The sequence below is a fragment of the Gadus morhua genome, chromosome 15 (genome assembly GCF_902167405.1).
Source record: "Gadus morhua chromosome 15, gadMor3.0, whole genome shotgun sequence".
Classification (NCBI taxonomy): domain Eukaryota; kingdom Metazoa; phylum Chordata; class Actinopteri; order Gadiformes; family Gadidae; genus Gadus; species Gadus morhua.
This window is the reverse complement of record NC_044062.1, coordinates 10,966,622-10,991,621: the sequence shown is the minus strand read 5'-3', so window position 1 is coordinate 10,991,621 and position 25,000 is coordinate 10,966,622. Positions and strand designations below refer to the sequence as shown.

Here is a 25,000-nt window from a genome sequence, read left to right as displayed (position 1 = left end):
TAGAGATATGTCAGAGTAAATGGTAAAAGTGTCCTCGTATTTGTGTGTGTGTGCATGAAGTTGTTGAGGAAATCATTGTCGATGCACTATTGCAATGTAAGGTGTGTGTGTGTGTGTGTGTGTGTGTGTGTGTGTGTGTGTGTGTGTGTGTGTGTGTGTGTGTGTGTGTGTGTGTGTGTGTGTGTGTGTCTATGTGCATGTTGAGTTATTGTGTTTGTCTATTGCATCTAATGTGTATGATGTATCAGTGTGTGTGTGTGTGTTTGCCTGTCTCTAGGTTGTCCAATGTGTATGATGTCTTCCTCTGTGTGTGTGTGTGTGTGTGTGTGTGTGTGTGTGTGTGTGTGTGTGTGTGTGTGTGTGTGTGTGTGTGTTTGTTTCTAGTGTGTGCGTGTGTGTGATGTGCTATTGTGTGTGTATGTGTGTGTGGATGTGAACGTGTCTCTTAATTTGTGCACCAGGGCTTCACATTGTGTCCCAACATCTAAATACGACTCCCTGAGTCCTCTAAGCTGCTTTTGATCTCTACTCTAAACTCTGTGTCTGCTGCTCTCGTTGTTCCGGGCTGGCCCTGATTCGCTGATCGCGGTATCCCCCATGGAAAGCTCTCCCCCGGGCCTTGTGGTGCCCGCGGTCGGGAAGCCATTGATGGTGAAGTTGCGCTGTGGAAACAGTTTGGGACCGAGGTTGCCTGTCTGGCCTTATTCAAACACAGACCCTCAGCCACTCACTTCACTGCATAGGAAACTACTCCAGGAATGTGCGTTGAGCTGGGATTGTGTTCCAAAGTTAGCCCTGGACTAGTCCACTACAAGTTGGAGATGGTTCATTAGACCAGGGGACTACTGGTGGGTACTTCCCACCAGTAGTTTGAAGAGACTCACACTTAAAGGATGATTCACCAGCCTCAAACTGGCTGTTGTCTAGTACTGTTGTACTGTGGTTACTGTTTTGAGGATGGACGAGTCATCAGTTGTCGTCATGTTGTGAATAAGATGAGATGGATGAGATGTACTTTGTTAATCACAGATGGGAAATTAGACGTGTTGCAGTATAAAGTAGAGGGCAGTGGAGGGTATTGTATACCTAAATGAAATCCATCATCCTTGTAAAATATAGGGATGATTCCAAATACAGTAACTGTGAGTGTTACTGGAGGGTTAGACCTCTTTTGGAGTGGTGCAGGCTTTATCTATGGCTCTTTAGGATTGGGGTTGGGGTTGGGGGTGGGGGGTTTGTGAGTCAGGGTCTGCGATCACCAACCTGGCTAATCTCTCTCATTACAGACGCTAGAAGTATTGATTTTGAAATCTCAGCCTCACGAAAGCTGTTTCACCCACTGGACACTGGGGCCCCGGAAGGCTGTTATTTAATCTGTCTGATGTCAGCACACATGCTTGGACGCGCACACACACACACACACACACACACAAACACACACACACACACACACACACACACACACACACACACACACACACACACACACACACACACACACACACACACACACACACACGCAGGCACACACACATATATACACACTCCCATGCATGCACGCACATATGCCCAAACACATACACACCCGCACGCACACACACACACACACACACACACACACACACACACACACACACACACACACACACACACACACACACACGTATGTATGTATGTATGTATGTATGTATGTATGTATGTATGTATGTATGTATGTATGTATGTATGTATGTATGTATGTATGTAAGTACGTATGTATGTAAGTACGTATGTATGTACGTGCACACAATCATTTCCATATACATTCGTAGATAGACATTCAAAAATTAAGTCACACTGGCAAACAATTCCCACACCCGTACGGTATACAGAACATAAACAAACCATAGCTCTCTCCCTCTCTCTCTCTCCCTCTCTCCCTCTCTCCCTCTCTCTCTGCCTCTCTGCGTGACCAAGTACCAGAGTGCGCCCCAGACGATGATCGTTTCATTGGTCGATGTTAGTTTTTTCCCTCCTCTCCTTTGCGTGTAATTACAGGACTTCTTATGTGCCCCTGGGGCCACATGTTGCAGCTCCTCACCAGCGTCTTGTTATGACTGAGGGTGATGTGTCAGCACATTGTGTTTACACGGCCTGCTCACAGGCCCCCCTTTTTCAAATGTTCTTACGAGGACCGCCTCACTCCAGGCCTTATGTTGGTGCTGGTGGAGGTGGTGGAGGTGGTGATGGTTCCCTTGTATTTCATAGCTGTGCTTTGTCATCTTTTTAAGGGTTGGAGGCCTCTGAGATTGAACAAGAGAGGCAGAGAGAGAGAGTCAATGAGTGGGTGAGAGAGACAGAGAGAGAGACAGAGAGTGGGACAGAGAAAGAGAGAGAGGGGGACCAGCGTGAGAGCATTGTAATTATGTACCAGGGAATCGATGGACGAGGGCCCTGACGTTTCACCTTGTAAAACCAGCTGCTGGAATGAACAGGTGCTGAAGTGAACCCTGATGCTGAGTGGAGGTTTAACCAGCACACACACACACACGCTTACCCTGACACACACGCTTACCCAGATCGATTTTTAAACGAAGACAGGAAAGAAACCAATAGCGCGAGATGACTTTTTCTTTCACAAACTGTTTTTATTTTTTTTACAGTTTTCTTCTATGTGTTTTTAAGTATAATTTTAAGTATAAGCATTGTGAAGTTTGACTACTTAATCACATATTGTTGACTCTTGGGCCGTAGCACACATAAGTAAATGGACATAGAGAGTATTTCAAAAAAGAGGGAGAAGTTACCTCATAGTTACCTCATCTACTTGGAACCAAAGGATGAGGTACGTGTGTGTGTGTTTCTGCGTGTGTGTGTGTGTGTGTGTGTGTGTGTGTGTGTGTGTGTGTGTGTGTGTGTGTGTGTGTGTGTGTGTGTGTGTGTGTGTGTGTGTGTGTGTGTGTGTATGTGTGTGTGTGTGTGTGTGTGTGTGTGTGTGTGTGTTTGTGTGTGTGTGTGTGTGTTAGTCACATGTGCACACACGCAGGTCTACTACGTAACCCTTCTACCAGGGCTGACTAATGTTTTCTGTGTGTGTCTGTCTATATGTGTGAATTGTAGGCAATCGTGAAATGGCAGACTCCTTTTTGCCTGAGTCCACATTAAAGAACAAACTAGTTTAGAGTGGGAGGACGGAGGGGGGGCTGCTTAATTAATTCCCCTTCCCCCACACACTTCCAACTTCTCTCTCCCTCTCCCTCTCTCCCTGTCTCCCTCTCTCCCTCTCTCCCTCTCTCCCTCTCTCCCTCTCTCTCATTCTCTGTGTATGTCGTTCGCCTGGTCTCCGCTGCTTCAGTATCCTCGATTCTCTCTCAGTGGCCCCATTATGCTCAGTCTGATGCCAGGAATTTTCTCTAAAGCCTGGAGCCCAAAAACGATGGGAGCACCAAGTAGAAATGGAGACGTGAGAGACCCAAACTAGACAGAAGGAGACAGATAGACAGACAGACAGACAGACAGTCTGGCAGACAAATGGACAGACAGGCGGGCTGCAGACAGGAAAACAGAGAGAAGAGAGAGGGAAGAGAGAAAGATTGTGGGCTGGCATCTCTACAGATTGCTGAACAAGTGTTTCCTATATGCCTGCCCGCACCCCTCCACCTCGGTTGAGGGTGCAGCAGTCTCATGGAGCCTTCTTGTGTGTGTGTGTGTGTGTGTGTGTGTGTGTGTGTGTGTGTGTGTGTGTGTGTGTGTGTGTGTGTGTGTGTGTGTGTGTGTGTGTGTGTGTGTGTGTGTGTGTGTGTGTATGTGTGTGTTTGTGTGTGCGCGCATGTGCGTGCATGTGCCTGCGTGTGTATAGGATTGAGATATTAGGACAGCATTCTGCTCGTGTATGCGTGTGATAGTGCGTAGCCATGTGTGAGTGATAAATTGAAGTGAATTATACATTGTGCACAGCATCCTGCAAGTCTGAGTGTGTGTGATAAATTGAGGAGAATTAAACATTGAACACAGCATCCTCACACAGAGGCTGCTTACGTAATATCCTCTGTTGGACTCATTTGTTGGGCTGTGTTTCATCCCTGTGTGTGTGTGTGTGGGGGGGGTGAGTGTGTGTGTGCACGCATATTGATTACTTGCAATGTGTGTCTCTTAATTTTTTAACGTGATCCTTGCAGTTATTTTAGATTGATCTACATCGCTAAAAAATGCAGAAATACTCCAATAAAATACCTAAGTGAATTACTACTACTTTGTGCCATTAAAGTTGAGGTAAACAAGATGTTGGTCCCTGGATTGCTGTAGTTACCCCTCTCGGTAAACAAAAGGATGTCCATGACTCGGGCCCTTTCTGTGGGTTTGTGCTCTCTCTTCTCTATGTGTGGCTGCCCTCAGTTGAAGATAACGCCCTGCTCCACTGGAACAATGCCACTTTACCGCTAATACAAGCAAGGCAGCAGCCTCGATGCATTGTGGGTGAATGAGCAAAGGAACTTTTTGGAGGGAAAGTTCCACCCTCTTCTTTTAACCCTCTGGGCTTCTTCTTCCAAGACAATGGCTTCCGAAACAATAAGAAGCCAAGAGTGTTGTGGACAACTGGCTCCCCCCACCCCCCCCTGATCCTAAATAGCCTGCTAAAGATAACTTCAGAGCCACCGGGAAGCTGTGAACCATTGTAGCAATGCTAATACGGTGGGCACAATGAGTGCTGTAAAACAGCAGTAAAAGCAGGAGGGCTTTCTGCCACGCCGGCCCTCTCCTGTAACACTCGGCAACCGACGCTCCACCACCAAGCGATGGAGTTGTTATCATGAAGGGGTGGGAGAGACTGTCCACGGGGCCAGCATCATTGATGCTGACAAACGGTAGTCAATCAGGCCAGTATAATCCAAGTGTCTCTACCGCCGGTATGCACGGTATTCTCTGTGTCTGCCTGTCTGACCACTGACCAGCACTGGATAACTATTAGTGGTTGGAAGTCCTTCTGGAAGTCTCCAGCTCGGAAATGGCAGACAACTTTGCTTGATTTGAAATACCTCTGACGGCCTTTCCTGTGTTTCCGGACCGAAGTTTTTAAACCAGCTCCAACTCAGGAACTAAGTTAAAACTTGACATGACTTTGTCTTCAATATGTATTTCGGTTTAATGGGGCATATACTTCAGTCTTGTCGAAAAACTCATCGGAAACTCTGACCTGGTGCTGTTTTGAATTAAACTCATGAGTTACCAGAAGCCATACGTTTGATGAGCAACGCTCAAACACACACACACCTTCAAATGTACTCAATATGCAGTTGTTGGGCCAGCTGTCTGTGATGTAATCGATAGTGCCCGCCTAAGCCACAGCTAATCGAGTTGATTGACAGCTTGTGTCCCCAGGTGACCATTTTGTTTTCCGAAGGCTCATTCTGAGTTCCTACTCGGCTGTTATTGACGTCTGCTGCGGGGTCTCTCTTTAGTTAGATTACGGCCGCCCTCTTCTCTGCCACATCCCCCACTCGGACTGTGTGTGTGTGTGTGTGTGTGTGTGTGTGTGTGTGTGTGTGTGTGTGTGTGTGTGTGTGTGTGTGTGTGTGTGTGTGTGTGTGTGTGTGTGTGTGTGTGTGTGTGTGTGTGTGTGTTTGTATTAAAGTGTATTAGAGAGGGGAGAGAGAGGGAAAGAGAGGGGGGAGGGGTTTCGCCCCCTCACTAAACAGCTCTCTCCTGTCATAATAGAGGCCAGATGCTTTGAAAGGCTAAAACGCCAACCTGCACCCTGTCATGCTTGTCAGGCACGCAAGCACACACACACACACACACACACACACACACACACACACACACGCACACACACACACACACAAACACACACACACACACACACACACACACACACACACACACACACACACACACCCACACACAAACACACACACACACACACACACACACACACGACTTGCATGCGTGCATACATGTGCTTCTCACACAGTTCACTCACTCGTCGACCAACTATATTCCTTTTTTTATTCATTTATTTTTATTTTATAATCGTTGTTTCTCCTTTTTACTCGCCTTCTTTTCTTCTGTTGTACTTTCTTCTTCTTCCTCCATCTTTCTTTCATTCGTACTTTCACTGTTTCACTCTTTCTTTCTCTCTTTCTCTTTTCCTTTCTTTCATCCAGCCCATTCAGTCATTTCCCACCCTTCTCCTCTCTCTCTGTCTATCTTGTTTCAAGTTAAGGCATGAAAAATGTGGGCCTCCGCTGCCATGGAAACGGCAACAAACAGAGAAAAGCTAGTCTGCTACTTAGAGCCACAACTTGGTTGTAAAAGAATAGAGAGGAGAGGAGGGAAGGAGGGAGGCAGGGGGTCCAATTACTATTGTATTACAAGCAAGACAAGAACTCTGTAGAAGAACTCCCCACTAGAAACTGTGGCGGCATTAAGAAAATACCCAGGGCACCGAAGTTTGTTTCTCTTTCTTTGTCTTCAGAATGTCATTCATAGAAACCGATTATTACATTGCACTGTCAGGTTCAGGGTGATTATGTATGCGTGAGTGTACCTCGTAATATGAAACCAAACTATTATCCAACAACACTTCATGATCTTGATCATTTGTTTTCCTATTAAAAAATGTCGACTCTCTTTAGTCAACATGTCCTGAAACTTTGCTTCACAAACTGTACTCTCTGACCTGTATATCAAAACATAACTGTTGCTGAGCAGCCACCCATTGAATTCTAGTAAGCCATTGATCGTTCGTTGACACACGCACGCACACACACACACACAAACACACACACCCTCAGACTGTTTAGTGACAGATCTTAAATCCGAGCTCGGTCAGGCTTAGTGACAGCGGGGAAGGAGGCAGACAGACTGTCATTGTGTTGGAATGGAGGACTGGAGAGACCTTGAGGCGTTTTGGCAACACATTAAAGAAGCTCTCATATTTTTACAATGGAGTGGCTCGAGTTAGCTACACTCTGCCACTCTCCCTTACCTGTCTGAGGTTTTTATTGTGCTACCTCAGTGAATAGATATGTAAGGGGAATAAACGGCATACTAGCACCAAATTAGGCATGGTCTTGATCACGGGGGGAGTTCCAGTGTTATGTATGCGTCTCCATGCGTGTCGGTTGCCGCTGACCAGGTCCCTGCTTGTCGCACATTTGCATTATTTGAACACATCACACGGAAGGTTGTTGAGCCGCCTACGAGGCCCCCTTTGAAGTTCCCCATCCGTGGTGAATGGGCCCACCCAGGGGAGGGTAGTTTGTTGGCGACGTGAGTCGACTCTAAATCACTTTCATTGCCCTCCTTCACACTTTCTCGCCGTACACCTCTTGTCATCGTCCCGGCCGCATCGCACGCGACGGTTACGCACGCTAGTGAGGTCACATCCTGAGAAGGGGTTGGAAAGCATCACGCCGTGGGGGGGGGGGGGTGTTTCAAATGTTATTTCCTAAAATGGCAGTTTTGTTTAGCGCCGCTCCTAAAAGGATTTGGGCGCCCCCGTCTGCCTTTATAGGCCCCGCTGCGATCTGACAGATTTACACGTCCACACACACACCTGTTTCCCCTCGCTTCCCATTGGCTCTGCCATATGCCGTTCATATCACGCCGTGTCCCCCCTGTATAGAAACCGAGGATGAATGACGTGTCACGGTGAAGGTTAGTGGAGTGTGCGTTTATAGGACGCTGTAGAAAGTTACAGCGGGGGAGGGAGAGTTCAGCACAGGAAAGAAAGGACGAACGGAGAGGAAGGAAGCCAGAGGAGCTAGGTGTAAATGCGCCAAGGCAGGAAAGAAGGTTTGGAGGGGAGGACCGGGGGAAGAGGAGGAGGTGTTGTAGGTCACTGCAGCGTTTAGACACAAACCCACAGTAAGGTCACTGCACAGAGATTAAGATAAACAGGACGGACCCTCCAGGAGGTGCACCTTTCCCCTTCCACTCTCAGTCCTGTGGTTTGTTTTCCCAGCTGCTCACACCTGTCCAGCCTTCACTGGGGGGCGTGAATGTGGAAAAAAACGTTTGTTTTTGACGTTCCTTGACATGCCTCTATTGTGCGATTGTTAGGGACTTTAAAAAGTGAGAAGGCTGCTTTTAGCTTGTTGGGAACAAAAATAGAAGTCTTCGAGAAAGTAGTATGCTTACTGTTAAACGTTGAGCAGGACTCAAGAGGGCACCTCAAAGCAAACTCCCCTGACACCCACATGCAATACGACCGTAACCTAATGACAACCTTAGGGACTGCTGTGTGTATGTTCACCAAATTCCCTTCCAAGGGGATTAGGTGCTTGGGGTTTTCCTGAGGGGCCGAAGGAATCCACTGAGTCTATAATTGAAAAGCTTGGTCTCTGTATCCGCCCCCGTGGTCCCACCTTTTGTCTCCCCAAAGACCCCAAGCGACATCGTCTCTCCGTCTTTCTGCTCTACCTCCCTCCCTATGAGTCACAGTCAGCCTCCGGAAGCTTCTTTGTGGATCGTGTTTGATTTGGTGTGTGTGTGTGTGTGTGTGTGTGTTTGTGTGTGTGTGTGTGTGTGAGAAACCGTGTTTATGTGTTTGTGTGTGACTGTGCATGCGTGTGTGTGCCTCTGACACGGTGTGTTTGTATTAGGGTGTGTGTGTGTGTGTGTGTGTGTGTGTGTGTGTCTGTGTGTGTGAAACCGTCTTTATGCATGTGTATGTGTGTGTGTGTAGCTGCGTGTGTGTGTCTGTGACACTGTGTTTTCTGTTAGGTTGTGTGTGTGTGTGTGTGTGTGTGTGTGTGTGTGTGTGTGTGTGTGTGTGTGTGTGTGTGTGTGTGTGTGTGTGTGCGACACCATGTCTCTGTGTGTATGTGTGGGTATGGAGGGAAGTGGTGGTCCAGTTCAGTGGAATAACGTGCTTCCTCTCCCTGGTAACCCCTGGTGCGATTTAGCCATCTATAACAGGATTATTCTCCAGTCACACAATACGTTTCTGAAGGCTTTTTCAACTGAGCTACCTGGAACTCTCTCGCCTTAATCCTGCCAGCCTGGCTGGCCTCCTCCTCCTCCTCCTCCTCCTCCTCCTCCTCCTCCTCCTCCTCCTCCTCTTCCCGGGTCAGTGAGCTCCATATGTAGGCTTCTTCTACACCCTACCCCTGCAAACTTCATATTTCTCTTACCAGGGAGGAAACTATGAAATCCGTTCAGTATCCCTTCCCCCGCAGAGTCGAGTCAGATATTCACACAGATTGTCAGATAAGGAGGCCTCATTAAAAATCTGCCGTCGAAAGTTTAAAAGTGCAAATCGCTGGGTGTGTGAATCTACCTCCCCCCCCCCCCCCCCCGAGTGGGTTCAACGTTCGAGGAGCTCACACGAGAACCACCGATGTACTCTGTCGCAGCCTGCCGCGGAGGAGCCCCCAGCCTTGACGCTAACAACGCTAACCCTTAGTGCTAGCAAAACAACGCAACACGGGAGCGGCGTGTTGTGTAGCATCAGAGGGGACACACGCGGCTTCCAGAGGAGAAAATGAAACACCTCGCCAGGGGAATTCAGGCCCGCGAGACCTCCTCTATTTATAGACTAGATGACTGGTTCTGTGTGAGGGGAGGGTGAGGGAAGGGTGAGGGGGGGGTGAGGGGTGAGCTAGAAGTGCTCTCATCCTATCAAAGGAATGTGGGAGAGGGGATTTGGGAGGGGGGTGGGCATCTGATGCAGGGGGAGGGAGGGGGGTGGGAGTCGAGGAGGCAATCCTCAATCACTTTTTTTCGTTTTTTAAAGGAGAATAAAACCTGGTGGACAACACCGGCGCTGAATTAGCTCTGGGGGTTTGTTGCTTGAGTAGGCGGGACAGAACTGACGCATGGGAGGTCAAGGGTGGTGTGTGCGTGTGTGTGTGTGTCTGTGTTTTACGACGGGTCACAGGGTGAGGGTGCTAGCATGGCGGTCTCGGATGGCGGTCTCCAAGGGTCCTTAATTCTATTATGCCTGGCTGAGAAGGGGCCCCTTCCCTGCGTTGGGCTCGGGGGGGGGGGGGGGGCCTGGGGGGGCTATAGGAGGATGTGAGGTGGAAGGAGGTGGTCAGAGCTTATGAGTACATACCACACATATCTCCATCTCCTCCTCCTCCTCCGTTTAGCTCCCTATTCATGTCTCATTCACTAACTCCCTCGCATTCCACCACATAAACACCCTCTCACACACACACACACACACACACACACACACACACACACACACACACACACACACACACACACACACACACACACACACACACACACACACACACACACACACACACACACACACACACACACACACACACACACACACAGCCGTGCTTCTCTGCTACCCCTTATTGCCACACTGTTGTATATTCCAGGCAGCATTCACCTCAATGAGTGGTGTTCAGAGGAGTAATGTATTGTTCTCGCTTGCACTCTCTCTCTCTCTCTTTCTCTCTCCTGCTGTTTCTCTGCAGCTCTCTATCCCTCTTTTCTTGCACGACCTTCTTCTTGACATTCATTTCCACACTCATCACTACACTGATTTCAGCTGGCATTGATTAAACATGGGATCTTTAATGTGTGTGAGTGTATGTGTGTGTGTGTGTGTGTGTGTGTGTGTGTGTGTGTGTGTGTGTGTGTGTGTGTGTGTGTGTGTGTGTGTGTGTGTGTGTGTGTGTGTGTGTGTGTGTGTGTGTGTGCGTGCGTATGCCCTGCCAGACTGCATCATTCAGTAATAGCTGGCTGGGATTATTCCTGTTGGCCAGACGGACTGTAACTTGGCACAACAGGCTGGCTATGGGTCCCCTCGCCTCTGTGGCCTCTCCATCACACTGATAATACTATCTAGAAATGGTGGACTTCATCCCACCACTACTTAGTGTCTTTTAATCAGTCATGCCAACTCAGTTCGGACACTTGTTTTTCCAAATAGTCGCTTCAACTGCGTCTCTGTGTGCGATTCTTTAAAGAAACACACCGAAAAGAAACAAAGGATATTTTTCAAGGGGAACACTATTTGCCACATAATTGTTTCTCTGAAAAGCGTTCTTTTCAGAGATGAACCAGGGAGTTCCAAACTCTCGGTAACTGACAGTTGGAACAGTGTGATTATCGAGGAATGGAGGAAAAAGAAATGAGACTCAACTTCCTGAGAACTGATGCACATGTGACCGCTCACTAGCAGGGGTCACTGAGCTTAATTGCTAAGCAGCTGCACATCATGGATGATCATGACTCACTCTTTTTCCCTGTCTCTTCTCAGTGTTTCCTCCATCCATTATCTCTGTCTTTTCTCCCTCTTTCCTCTATTCATTACTCCTGTCTGCTTGGGTAATGACCACCCTTGATCAAACGATTTTGAGACAAGCGAATATGCATTCTCGCAATTATCCAACTCACATGCTCAAACATTTTGTAAGCTATTTGAATAACATAATTAATCTCTCTCTCTCTCTCTCTCTCTCTCTCTCTCTCTCCCTCTCCCTCTCCCTCTCCCTCTCTCTCTCTCTCTCTCTCTCTCTCTCTCTCTCTCTCTCTCTCTCTCTCTCTCTCTCTCTCTCTCTCTCTCTCTCTCCCTCTCCCTCTCCCTCTCTCTCTCTCTCTCTCTCTCTCTCTCTCTCTCTCTCTCTCTCTCTCTCTCTCTCTCTCTCTCTCCCTCTCCCCCTCTCTCTCTCTCTCTCTCTCTCTCTCTCTCTCTCTCTCTCTCTCTCTCTCTCTCTCTCTCCATCTCTCTCTGCCCCTCTCTCCCTCCCTCAGAGTTTCTGGGTTGTGTGACGCCATCGAGCCGCCGCCATGGCTCTGGTCCAGGCCCGGCCCGTGTCCGTGAGTGACCACCCCGCGTCCAGCGGTCTCGACAGCAGTCTCCAGCAGCTGTGCCGGCCCCTGCCGTCGCACCCCTCCACCGGCCCCTGCTCCGCGCCCCCCCTGCCCTGCGGGGATCCCTCCTCCGTCGCGGGCGCCATGGGCTCCGTCAGCAGCCTGATCTCCGGCCGCTCCTACCAGGAGAGGCACTGCCGGGCGGCCAACGAGTACGCCGCCAAGACCCGGCGGTCCACCCCGGCCACCAGCTGCTTCCGGGTGCAGGACAACGGCACCCTGCGCAGCGGCAGCTCCCTGGAGCAGCTGCTGGTCATCAGCAACAAGCAGAACCACCACCAGTACCAGAACCACAACCACAACCACAACCACCACCAGCCCCAGCTCCAACCCCAGATCAAGGCCTCCGTGCTGCCGCCGCCGCTGCCCACCAAGAAGCACCCGCGGCTGGGTAGCGCCGGGGGCGGGACGGCGGTGGGCGTGGCGGCGGCTAACAGCAGCAGTAACGGTGGTGGTAGCGGCGGTGGCGGCGGTGCTAACGGGAACTATAAAGACGGTTTAGAGGAGGTGGTGGTGGGGGACTGGAACCACAACCTGGTGCTGGCCCCGCTGAGCCCCTGCAGTGACTCTGAGGAGACGAGGGAGAACAGGGCCCTGAATGGAAACATAGGGGGCCCTCCGCCCAAACTCATCCCAGTGTCAGGGCAGCTGGAGAAGGTGAGTCACAGACTGTCAACACCTCTTCTTTTTTTATATCTGCAGCAGTGTCGAGCACATTTCACAACATGAAGGGCAATTCAACTCACACGGCTTTGCTTTAGACTTGAATACATAGAGACCCGGCTGTTTACTTTCACTGCGCTACTTGTAGTCCCTGCGCTGTAGTTAACCTTGATCTCACTCAGCACACGTTGTTTGTTCCCCCACCGGGATCACGACAAAGCACCTGCCCGTCCTTGTGGTTCTATTGTGAAGTATCAACAGTGCCTTTGCCTTGGCTTCAGAAATGACATGAAAAGCGCAAGAGGCAAAAAAAAGAAAAGGCAATTGTTTGAAATAGATGCATTTGGCTGAATGAATGCCATGTCAGCCCTGCTGGCTAATCACGTCCACATTACCAACGAATGTTTCCCAACGTTTTCCTGTGAAGTCAATGGAGAAATGTTCCTCATCAACCCCACATGCGTTTTAAATCGAATGTTTACAATGGGGCCCAGCCCTTTCTGCCGTCGTGAGGAGATGAGAAGAGATGATGTCTTCTACACACAGCAGTGTGAGCTCAACACTCTCTAGCTAAAAGAGGCGCTGCGCTATAACTGACCGTGACCTCTGACCTCCTGGCGGTGAGGGCGGCAGAACTTTTGTCCCCTTGAATCAATCACGCTTTTTTATTATCACATTACCATCTAAATGTGAACAGTACAGAAAGGTCTGCCTCGGTTATTACACCCCAAGGTCATGTACCTCATTGGATGGTAATGATTGATGCCGTACCATGATTCTTCACTTTATCTACTGCTTAACCCTTAGCTGTATCCACTTCAACTCTGTTAAGGCGTGCTTGTGTGTGCGTGAGTGCATGCGTGCTCGGGTGCGTGTGCGTTTCTGCCGACGGGTTTTGCCCCAGATTGAGTCAGCTGTCTAATTGGCTATTTATTCCCATCGATCTACGATGGGAAGCTAAATCACCTGGCCTTACGCAGCCAAGGGAGAGAGATCATTTAGCAGTAGCTCACCTCGCCCGCTCCTCATCATCAATGTCAGAGCTCACTTGCGTCTGGTGACAAGTCCAATGAGCCATGGGGAAAGTCATTAAGAAAAAGCCCTATCTGTCTGTCTTTGTGTGTCTATCTGTCTCTCTCTTTTCCTTCTTTCTTTACTTCTCTGGCTCTCTCCTTTTCCCTCTCTTTATCACTCATTGTTCTTGTGCTACCTTGCTCTCTCTCCTTTTGTCTCACTCTCTCTGTCTCTCCCCTTCTGCGTCTCTGTTTCTCTATCTTTCTGTATTGTTTACTTCTTTATATGAGTATCTGGTTGTCTGTCTTGCGGTCTTTCTTTCATTCTTTATCTTCTCCCCTTGCTCTGGCCTTCTCTCTCCTTCTCTTTCTCTCGTACTCCATTGTCTTTCTTTACTACCCCCTCATTTACTTTTCCTCTTCATTCTCCGCCTTTGTGCTCTTTCACAGCATACTTTTTTTTTTCCGACATTCACTTCTCAATCTCTCCCTGACTTATCTCTCTCTCTTTCTCCCTCTCATTCGCTCTCTGTCACACAGATACTCTCACACACACACACACCCATCCTCTGTCCCTTCCGTGCTCGATTGCCCTTATCTCCCCAATGCTGCGTAAAATCATTAAGAAAACCGCTCAATGAGAGTCATGAATATCAATTAAACCTAATTTAAATATCCTCGCCCGCGGGTTGACCTGCCGTGTTATCGCTGATCCTCTACTTTCACACATGGCGTCGTTCATTAGCACTGCTTGGCTACAACGAGTCGCTGTTGACATCTGCTCTTCTCCTTTCTCTCCCCCCGTCTCTGATTCTGGCAGAACATGGAGAAGGTGCTTATCCGCCCGACGGCGTTCAAACCTGTTATCCCCAAGAACCGCCACTCGGTGCAGTACCTCTCCCCGCGGCCAGGGGGCGCCAGCCTGTCCGAGAGCCAGGGGAGCCTCAACCTCCTGCTGCCTCTCGGCGGATCCAACGTCATCAACGCCAACGCCAACGCCAACGGCGGCAGTGCCGCGTCCGTGACCTCGGAGGAGAAGCGAGACTCGTACGGCGGCGGCGGGAATGGCGGCGGCGGCGGCGGGCGCAACGCACGCAGCAGCCAGTCCTGCTCCATGTCGGACTCGGGCCGCAACTCCCTGTCCAGCCTCCCCACCCACAGCAGCACGGGCTGCAGCCTGGCCCCCAGCGAGGGCTCTAGCAGCGGGTCGGCCTCGGGGGGGCTGGGGGGCGGTCAGCTGGAGGCGGTGCCCAGCCTGGGCCGGACGGCCGCCACCGCCACAGCCTGCGGCAGTACCGGCGCCGCCGGCACCAACGCCATGGGGGGCGGGAACAGCCACGGCCACAGCAACTCGGACAGCGGGCGGTCCTCGTCCGGCAAGAGCTCGGGCTCGGGGTCGCTGAGCGGGCGCGGCCAGCCCCTCTCGGACAGCGGGTCGTGCAGCCACTCGCCACCCCTGGTGGAGGGTTACGAGGGCGTGGTGCGCGAGCTGGAGGACAAGCTGAGGGAGAGGGACCTGGAGCTGCTGCAGCTCCGCGAGAACCTGGACGAGAACGAGGCGGCCATATGCCAGGTAAGGGGACGCTGCTGGCGATGATGGGATCAGTGGTTCTCAAGGCGCGAAGCCTGGAATCGTGTTGAGGTTCGATCCCAATTCACCCCTTCGCCCAAACCCTCATCCCTACCCCTCACTTTTGCACGTTCATGCGCAGGGTAGAGGTGTCCCAATTGTCATTTTAATGAGGGGTAGGGTGAAAGGGTTAGGGTTAAGTGTTTGGGTGAATCGGGATTGGGCCTTAAGCAGATTGAGTCACCTGCTTTGAAGACCTGGAGTGTTTCATTTGTTATTAAGTGGTATTCATTTAGACTCATTATATTAACACTATTTGTTATGAAGAGCATACTGCATGCTGCCTGACCCCTGACCTCTAGACCCCCCCCCCCCCCCGGCAGGTGTACGAGGAGAAGCAGCGGCGTTGTGAGCGGGACATGGAGGAGCTGAGGCTGAGCTGCTCAGCCAAGATGAAGCAGGCCTCCCAGAAGGCCCAGAGAGCCCAGCAGGTGCTGCAGCTGCAGGTAACTCACGCGTTACTATGGAGCTGGGCCAGGATAAAACTGTTCAAAAGAGGGTTGCTAAACCCCCTAGCGCACTCACCACTTAGGCCATACACCTGACAACGCCGGGGCTCGATCAACACCCAGGATCTTGTTTAACTTGCCCTTGCCTCTCTCGTTCAACCCACTCTCCCGGTTGACTCCTCTGTCCATAAAGGCATTTAAAGCCCGTTAAAATAATGACTTGTGTTGCTGGTGAGCGTAGTGTAGGGTATGGTACGTATTTATCGCTCGATAATACATTTAAGGCCTACACTTAAGGTTAGTTATTTCGCTCCTGTGGTGGAGCAATGTGAGACACAGAGGTTATTATGGTCTGTCAGGTCTATAGTATGCACAGTTCAAAATGCATTTTCCTAATATTTTTGTGTTTCTGGCAAGTAAACATTTGCTAGATGATACAGTTAAGGCAGTTCAGTTAATGGCTCCCCTGCTGTTTTAAAATTCTGTTGTAATTTATTTAGTTCCTGCTAAATATATTTTATATTTTTTTTATTCTTTAAAAAATCAAAAAAAAATCATAAAAGGTTTACACATCAATACACCACAGCTTAACACTGGTCCTTGCTGCTGTGTGGTCTCAGGTGTTCCAGCTGCAGCAGGAGAAGAAGAAGCTGCAGGAGGACTTCTCGGCTCTCCTGCAGGACAGAGAGAGCCTGGAGAGGAGGTGTGCCAGCATCCAGAGGGAGCAGACCCAGCTGGGCCCGCGCCTTGAGGAGACCAAGTGGGAGGTGGGTGGTGGGCATGGTTTAGACACTGTACATCACAGCCCCTGTTCTCTGAGGGTGTCACCATGATCCGTGGGGAAATAAATATAACACTATGTGTTGTTTGGAAATGTTGTAATTCTCGAAGAATAGGGTAATTCCTTTTTAGGTGTACTTGATACCGATGTGTATCCATCAATAATACATGGTTTCGCATTCAAACACAATGTGAGCGAGGATTTTAAATGAAGAGACTTTGAATTAAACTTCCAGTATGGTATCGGTATCTCTAACCTCAACACCAGAGGTCTAAACTGATCCAACCTAATCCACAGTGAAGAGTGTATGCACTAGGTGTGATCCAGTCAGTGAACCTCCCCCCTCGGCCCCTCTGCCCCGCTCTCCCCCCCCCCCCAGGTGTGTCAGAAGTCGGGGGAGATCAGCCTGCTGAAGCAGCAGCTGAAGGAGCTCCAGTCGGAGCTGAGCCAGAAGGCGGGGGACATCGTGGTGCTGAAGGCCCAGCTCCGGGAGGCCCGCTCGGAGCAGCAGTCCAGCCAGATGCGCTCCCAGGAGGCCCAGGCCGCCGTGCGCACGCGCAACCTGGAGCTGGAGGTCTGCGAGAACGAGCTGCAGCGGCGCAAGAGCGAGGCCGAGCTGCTCCGCGAGAAGATGGGCCGCCTGGAGGACGAGATGGCCCGCCTCTGCGACGCCCTGACCAATCACAGCGGACCCCAAGGCATGAAGGGCCAATCGGGCGGGAGCATGTCCCTGCAGCAGTACGGCGGCGGCGGCGGCGGCGGCGGCGGCGGCGGCGGCGGCGGCGGCGGCGGCGGCAGCAGGGGCGGCCCGGGGCGGGGGGGGCCCAGCCCCTCGATGTACCGCGAGGTGGACGACAGCCGCCTGGCGTGGGGCGGGGAGAGCGACGAGTCCAAGGCTCACAGGCAGAACGCCGAGACGGTGCTCGGGCTGAGGCAACAGGTACGGGACCACCGGCCTGCTCTCTGTGCGTCTATCTGTCGTCATGGTTTTGGTTCTGATCACAGTGTCTTAGTTGGTCTACGGGGGTTCGACTCCCTGGTAGAAAGGTTGTGGGTTTGATGCCCATTGTCCACCGGCCAACCCTGTAGGCGTCCTGGAGCGTGTGACGTGTGTATGAAGTCGCTATGGATGAAAGTGACGGAATGACTATCCCTACTTACCTGACTGAGCAGATGTTCTTTGAGTGCCTGATTTGTACTGAAAGGGGCTATAGGAATACACTGACAGTGAGGCATTTAACAGATCCATCCAGATCAAGTTATCGGTGTGTTCCTGCTTCTCCATTTCAGAGGAAGAAGTGTTTGTGTGTTTGTTTGTGTGTGTGTGTGTGTGTGTGTGTGTGTGTGTGTGTGTGTGTGTGTGTGTGTGTGTGTGTGTGTGTGTGTGTGTGCGCGCGCGTGTGTGTGTGTGTGTGTGTGTGTGTGTGTGTGTGCGTGTGTGTGTGTGTGTGTGTGTGTGTGTGTGTGTGTGTGTGTGTGTGTGTGTGTTAGTACTCAACTGTGTAGCAACTGCAGTAGCTGCTATCATTGCTGTAACACGGGGAATTGGTTAGCCTAGCGATTGTTGTACTTGCACTTGGTTCTATGAACATCCTTTCTGTACTGACAGCGATATATTGATGCACTTCTTATGACAAATGTACTTATTGTAAGTCGCTTTGGATAAAAGCGTCTGCTAAATGCCCTAAATGTAAATGTAAATGTTAACTGGTTCGAAGCAGGGTGTTTAACGAGAGGTCACTCTGGTCCAGGTGGAGAGGCTGAAGGGGGAGCTGCTGTATGAGAGGAGGACCGGGGAGGAGCAGCTGTCGGGCTTCGAGGATGAGAGGAGGGTGTGGCAGGAGGAGAAGGAGAAGGTGATCCGCTACCAGAAGCAGCTGCAGCAGAACTACATCCAGATGTACCGGAGGAACCGGGACCTGGAGCGGGCCATGAGGGAGCTGAGCCTGGAGCTGGAGGGCCGCGGCGCCGACCGCTACGAGCACCACAACGGCAGCAGCGACATCCACTTCGAGGAGATCACCGCCACCGAGATATAAACCCCCCCCCCCCCCCCCCCCCCCCCCCCCCCGTAAGACCCTCCTACTCGGGATGCCAAGCAGTCCACAGCACCAGCACTCCTATAATCAAGGACCTCCATTGTGAACCAAGGTAGGGACCCAATCACAGATGTTTCCACCTCGACCCCCACCACAAACGAACCCACCGCCATAGAAGTGACACCCGTTCAGGCTGAAAGGGTGTCACTTCCTTGGGGCATCCGTTCAGGCTGGGTCCTTGCTCCCTCTTCCCCTCTGGAGAACTCCCTGGCTGGAGGCAGCATCCGATGGGGACCGAGAGAGTTCCACCTCCACTAACTTTGGATTACCAGATACTACGATGAAAACGTTTTTGTCCCCTCCAGAGCTCACGATATGGGTCCTGGGTCCTTTAAACCCGATACCAGCAGCACAGGATCTCTTCACCAAGCCAAGAGAATAGCATGATATTTTTGTTGTTTTTGGAACATAATACAAATCAGGGTATTTAAAACAGCAGTAGCAAAAAAACTAAAAAGAAAGTGACCATAGACTTGCACACAAATGATCAGGACTTCTCGAGGTAGCACACAAGGCTAATAAACAGTTAGCCTCTAGCACATGCTTGGCTAGCTGGTAGCATCACGCGGACAGCCATGACCATGTGGTCAACATTAGCATCGTTGTCCCTGTCGTGGTTCGTCGACAAGACGGCTGTAGGCTACACCACTAGACTTATAAAAGGGAAAACCAACACCAAATATGCAATATCTTGTTATATATTCATACTATTTTCAGTTCACCTGTTTGTGTCAAGCCTCAAGGCCCAGTGGAAACCTTTAAATATAAATCAAGGAAACAGTTCAAAGGACTGGTTCTTGAAGAAGTCTCGTCGCTGCAGTGAGTGTTTCCAATGGAATGTATTTGGGACTTCAGTCACTCCAGAGAAATGCAGTTAAACAAGTGGTCACCACGACAACAGAAAAACAAAATTCAGTTGTTTTGCACAAATGTAATTTTTTCGGCTTACTTACGTGACTTCCTTCCTTTTTTTTATGGCTAAAAGAAACGTCTAGAAGCCTGCCGTGACCACATTTGACTTTGGCCCGGGGTTTTGCTTACACTCAGACCTTCTGTTCTGTCATTTGTTGAACCGCCGTGAAGACAGAAACCAAATGTTCACACTACGTCCGACCCGATCCAGACCACCAACAGTTAACCACTATCGCACTCGGCCCGCATGTCAAAAACTCATACTGCAAAGTGGTCGCTTTTTTTGTATAAACATTTACATTTTTCAAATATGTGTGTGGGGGGGCTGGGGGGGGGGGGGGGAGCATGGTTGGTATTAACCCAGTTCAACTAGAACCCCCTCTGTCTCTCAGTACCTCTCTCTCTCTCTTTTTAACTCTCCATCCTCCTCTCTGTCTAACTCTCCCCCCCCCCCGTCTTGTTCCCACATTCTCCTCTCTTCCGGTCTGCTTATCTCTCCTCCCTACTAAACACTCATAAGGAGTGGAGGTCATTGCACAGGAGTTTAGTTCCATCTTCAAGTTCAGTGCAACTCAAACCTTCCTTTTTGCAGCAGAGAAAAAAAAAACAGGATGTAAACATTGGCCACATGACATCATGGGCATGCCTGTGACCCCCCCACCCGCATGCCTGTGAGCCCCCCACCCCCTTCCATCCTTCTCAGTGCTGTTTATTTTGCACTTGTTAGGGACAAACACCAAATAGCACTCTCCTCAGACCTCGACCATGACTATGACCGTAGCGTTGACTGACTGATGTACAGCGGTAGAAACAGTGGCATGACTGCATGCTCTGTGTGCGTTTCTTTCCACAACTAGGAGAAAGCTGTTTGGTCTCTCTTGAAATGACACGCTAGGACTTGGCTTCGTAGTAGCTGTTATGATTGCTACTCTTGTTATTATCTATTGGACAAGGTTTCATCCGGGCAACAGCTTAACCGATGGGAATCACGCTAGCGGTTAGAATCTGTAGACTTGGGAGAACGAGAGCATATGCAGGGCTGTGTCCAACACTGAGAACGGCACGTATTGATATAAAAGAAAAATATTGATTGATATATATATATATATATATATAAAACACAACTGTTATCTTTTATTTTACAAATGCAGAGTCTATATCAACAAAATAATAGAGAAATATAAAATCTATATAATAAAGATGATGATGTATATATTTTCTTATAATAAGCACCTAAAGATATTTTGTCAGTGGGTTTAATACGCAGAATATAAAGACTTCTATATCGATATCACATGGTCTGATTTATCAATGGATCAGGGTGAAATGGAAGAGGACATCTTAGCAGAATGTTTACACTATACTGAGAGTGACATGATTACACCAAGTCTCATCAAATCAGGGAAGACTTTTTTGGTGATCATAACCTTGATCTTGACCCTATGATTGATCAGTAAACTGTCTTCCCTCCATTTCGACCAATCTTTGTTTGATTTTCACGCATCACTCAATCTCCACCTCCTCCCTGGTTATTGTCGATATTCGTTATCTTAGCAATGCATTGCAATGATGGGTTTCAAAAGGGTTTCCTGCTGAAGTAAGGCCAGAAGCACTCCAATCGCAGGTATTTACTCAGCTTCTATTTCGTAAATTGGTCCAAACTATTTGGCCAAATTGCATCAACATTTTTCATGAACTGAATGCGTTTTCAAGTTCTTTCATAACAACCCTCCTTCACAATCATAACCATAACAGGTTATGGAATGTCATAACCTAAAAATGTCATCGTATTAGCAAAGGCATTCGCTTGTCATTGGTGTACTATTCTCTGTGGCCCACTGGGTTTGTCAGAATTGACATTTCATGGGACATCACCCTTTTGGCTGGAACAGGTTACATTTTTGGCTACGGTATTCTGCTGCATACAAACAAACAAACAAACCAAGATATGCCACAAAAGGCCGCTTGTCAACAAGCACATATTCAACAACATCAGATGAACTGTCCCCGCAGTGTGCATCGATCTCATATCTTTCTCTACTCATACTCACATTACCGTCATCCTCGGTGTAAATATACGAGGCACTAAACCGTATAACAGAGTGACATTGTCTTCTATTAAGACATGTATCTATTGCTTATTTAGCCACTGTGACTAGACCAAAGCAAGTTTAACACTATTTTTTACTTGTGTTGTTGTCCGTTTCTTATTTGTCTGTGTCTTTTTTTCTGTGTTTGGGTCTGTCATGTCGTCATTAATCCATAGAGTGTGTAGTCGCCTGTGTATATTTTTATGTGTAAATTTCTTGTACAAATGACTGTGTTTTTAATTAAAGAACAAATTGTATCACCTTAAAGTGGCTGCCGATGTCATCCTTGTCATCCATAAATATATATTTCTATAACATGAATCATAACACCCAAAATACAATCTCTTTAAGCCTTATCGGCACTCTATCACTTTACCAAAATTAAGCATTGCAACCTATGGCGATTGTAAGGCACTGGGCATTATAATAATGTTATCTAATGTACTAATGTCATGTACTCACAATGTGCCTAACTCTGCCGAGATGTGTGGTCCATGTTCAGTTTCCCAGCCCCGTGTCAACACAAGATCAGTCACCAGGAAGCTATCACCATTCCTCAAAAGAGGAGGATAGCTGCAGAAGCCAAGCTCATACGCAAAATTCTGCAGAAAATACATACATAACAGTTTTTTGTTATACTTCATAATTCTCTCGCCAAGGCATTTTGACATCACTCGGGAGGGGTTAATCGGATATGAATCTGTAAATCTCATAAAGCAGTCAGGAAGCGGGGGGGGTATAGGGGTAATCTGTGTCAGACTGAATCTGATGGCCATGCTGAGACGTGCACACTGCGCACGTGTCCTGAATTAAACCGCCGGTCACCTTAAAAACCCTGGGAAAAGCAGAGATAAGAATGCATTGACTCTCATGGTTTTTCTTTTACTGTATTTTTGCTATTGAAGAAATTCAATATAAAAAAGCATTTCCTTCATTTTGTCCAAAAAATGTATGTCCTTTTTTATACTGGGTACAAAATAAACAAATCGTACAAAAGGGAAATACATACAATTTGTATAGCACAACAACATGATAGTATATAATGATATTGTCTGATACCAGATATGATCTGAGGGCCACATGTTCTCTGCCAAACGTCTTCTGCTCCTCACTATCTTACAGGTCCACTCCCTCATAGAGACACACATCATATCCTTGCATCCATGACGACCGTTACGCTTTCCTCCGCTGTGATTGGATCTCCTCTCTTGCCAACACCTCTCGACCGGAGGGGGATCAGACGGTTCCGCTCCGATGGGTAGCAGGGTATTTAAAGTATGAGATCATGGTTCTGCTTCAGGCGTGAGGCACCGGGCTGTCCTTCACACCCGACCTGCGGTTCTGCTGCGAGGCTGGCAGGGCCGGCCCTCTCCCCGTGGAGGGTTCAGTCTGCAGGGCCCCGGGCCCCCCCGCCGGGCAGAGTCTTGTTCCTGGGTACCTTGACGACAAACACCATGGCGTTCCTTCCGCGGTGGCCGAAGGCGCGGCGGATGGCGTCCACGGCGTGCTGGTGAGTGACGCGCTGCAGCGACTCGCCGTCTACTGACACCAGCTCGTACCCAGCCTTCAGATAGAGGGACACACACACACACCCACACACCCACACACACACACACACACACACACACACACACACACACACACACACACACACACACACACACACACACACACACACACACACACAGACAGAGACTCAGTCGTAGAGAGAGACACCCACATGCACAAACATTTAGACATAGACAGAGACAAACTCATAGAGAGAGACACATACAGACACATACACACAGATAGACATACACAGAGAGAGACACACTTGTAGAGAGAGACCCACGCACACACAGACATACACACATAGACATATACAGAGACACACTCATAGAGAGAGACACATACACATACAGACACATGCAGAGAAAAAAAAGTAATAAATAAAGTAACAAAAGTAATACTTTCACCTAAATATGGACTCTCTATGCCCATACTGCTCCTTGTCCCTGTGTCGTTCATTATTCAAGCCATGTGTCCCTCTTTCCAGAATTATAAGTCTGTCAGGACTGCAGCCCAGCAGGAATCAGACATACGCTTGGGAGACTTGGGCTTCTCTGATCCCATGAATATCCCTACACCGAAGGCCATTACTAAAGCTCTGTATAACCCTCCTCATTCAGCACAAGGCAAGGTGGATGGAAGAAAATATACTCATGCACTGACACACATCCGCACTCGGGCATTCAGGCAAACTTTGTTCTTTGACTGCTTTCCAATTTGTGCATGTTGGACAGAATAATAACCCGGGGAAAAGTGGAAGAAAGGCTCTTTTGCTTAGGCTCTTATGCTCTAAGCCTTTGGCTTTTTGCTGCGACTATTGGATACAGGACGGCAACAGAACCTTTTAGAAAGCCAGTCACGTTAACCCAGGTCGACGATGGGACTCCTGATCTCTCACAAAGTTGACGAGAGCAGAGAGCTGGCGGTCCCCTTGGGACTAAAAACGACAGATTTAATCTTCAGATACTGGGTTTGAACCCATCTTTACATCCCCCCGGCCTGAGAGGCTCCTAAGCTGATTGTTTGGTACGTATGTGACCCCAGGCGTATCCAGGAAGCCTCCTGGATACGCGCTAGGTGGGTTAGTATCCTGGGGGAAGGACCAGCTGCAACCTGTCGTTTTGTCAGGGCCTAAAGCGTACACACACGGACACATACAAGGACACACACACAGAACACACACACACACACACAAACTCACGGAACACACACACACACCCATTGTCCTCCAAGATGAGGACAGAGTAATCGGCGTGATTGGAACCCTGAGGAGAGTAACTTCCTGTGATGTCATCAGGGCACAGAGAGGATGCACCTGCCTAACGGATACACCCTCAGTGAAGGTTAGCAACACCCTCAAAACACAGCCTCTGCCCATTGTCATGCACAATCCTTTGAATCCAAACCTCTCCCTTTCTATCATTGTTCATGCAAACTCCTTCTTTCTTCCTGTGAACTGTATTTACCCTTCTCCATATGAAATCTATCAATCCCTCTCTGACCATCATGTGTCAGCGAATCAACAATACTTTATTGTTCCTTACTTTTCAGCCTGAACGGGTGTTCCTTACTTTATTGTGGGTTGGATCTAAAACACAGATCCAACGCACAACTTAACCCGACCTGACCTTATCCTTATCCAACCTCATTTTATAATCTAATATTTTCATAAGCATGGTTATGGCAGGATACATGTGCATATGTAACATGCACATTTGAACTTACCGAACTTAAAAGTTAAAATGTGCATAGAAATAAATATCATGGGAGACAGAAAACGACCACATCCCTTTGTGAGAACGCCATCAAAAGATTTACATCCTTTTAACTAAAGTGGGGATTACACAGGGCTTTAGTTGTTTTTAAAAAGTAATTTTTGGTGAATTAAATAAATCAGGGTCCTAATCTGCCACATCCTCTTTACAGCCCAGAGTGCTTCATTCATAACGCTTCCTGCTCTGTGGCCAATGGACGTCCTCGTCCAAAAAT

At 48.9% G+C, this 25,000-nt stretch overlaps 2 protein-coding genes across 4 annotated transcripts in view; one reads left to right on the top strand and one right to left on the bottom strand.

Annotated features, from left to right (window-relative positions):
- Positions 1-21,727, top strand: part of lzts2a (leucine zipper, putative tumor suppressor 2a) — a 47,358-nt gene extending 25,631 nt beyond the window's left edge. For all 3 annotated transcript variants that reach the window (XM_030378681.1, XM_030378682.1, XM_030378680.1), the window contains 6 exons: positions 11,704-12,480; positions 14,320-15,072; positions 15,453-15,575; positions 16,199-16,345; positions 16,739-17,299; positions 18,111-21,727. In XM_030378681.1, the coding sequence (XP_030234541.1) occupies positions 11,740-12,480; positions 14,320-15,072; positions 15,453-15,575; positions 16,199-16,345; positions 16,739-17,299; positions 18,111-18,398 (2,613 nt within the window). In that variant the 5' untranslated portion in view covers positions 11,704-11,739 and the 3' untranslated portion in view covers positions 18,399-21,727. The remainder of the gene's footprint in view (positions 1-11,703; positions 12,481-14,319; positions 15,073-15,452; positions 15,576-16,198; positions 16,346-16,738; positions 17,300-18,110) is intronic.
- A 255-nt stretch (positions 21,728-21,982) lies between these two features.
- pdzd7a (PDZ domain containing 7a) overlaps positions 21,983-25,000 on the bottom strand; it is a 14,963-nt gene continuing 11,945 nt past the window's right edge. Inside the window, exon 16 of the mRNA XM_030379759.1 lies at positions 21,983-23,024. Within this exon, the coding sequence (XP_030235619.1) occupies positions 22,845-23,024 (180 nt within the window). The 3' untranslated portion in view covers positions 21,983-22,844. The remainder of the gene's footprint in view (positions 23,025-25,000) is intronic.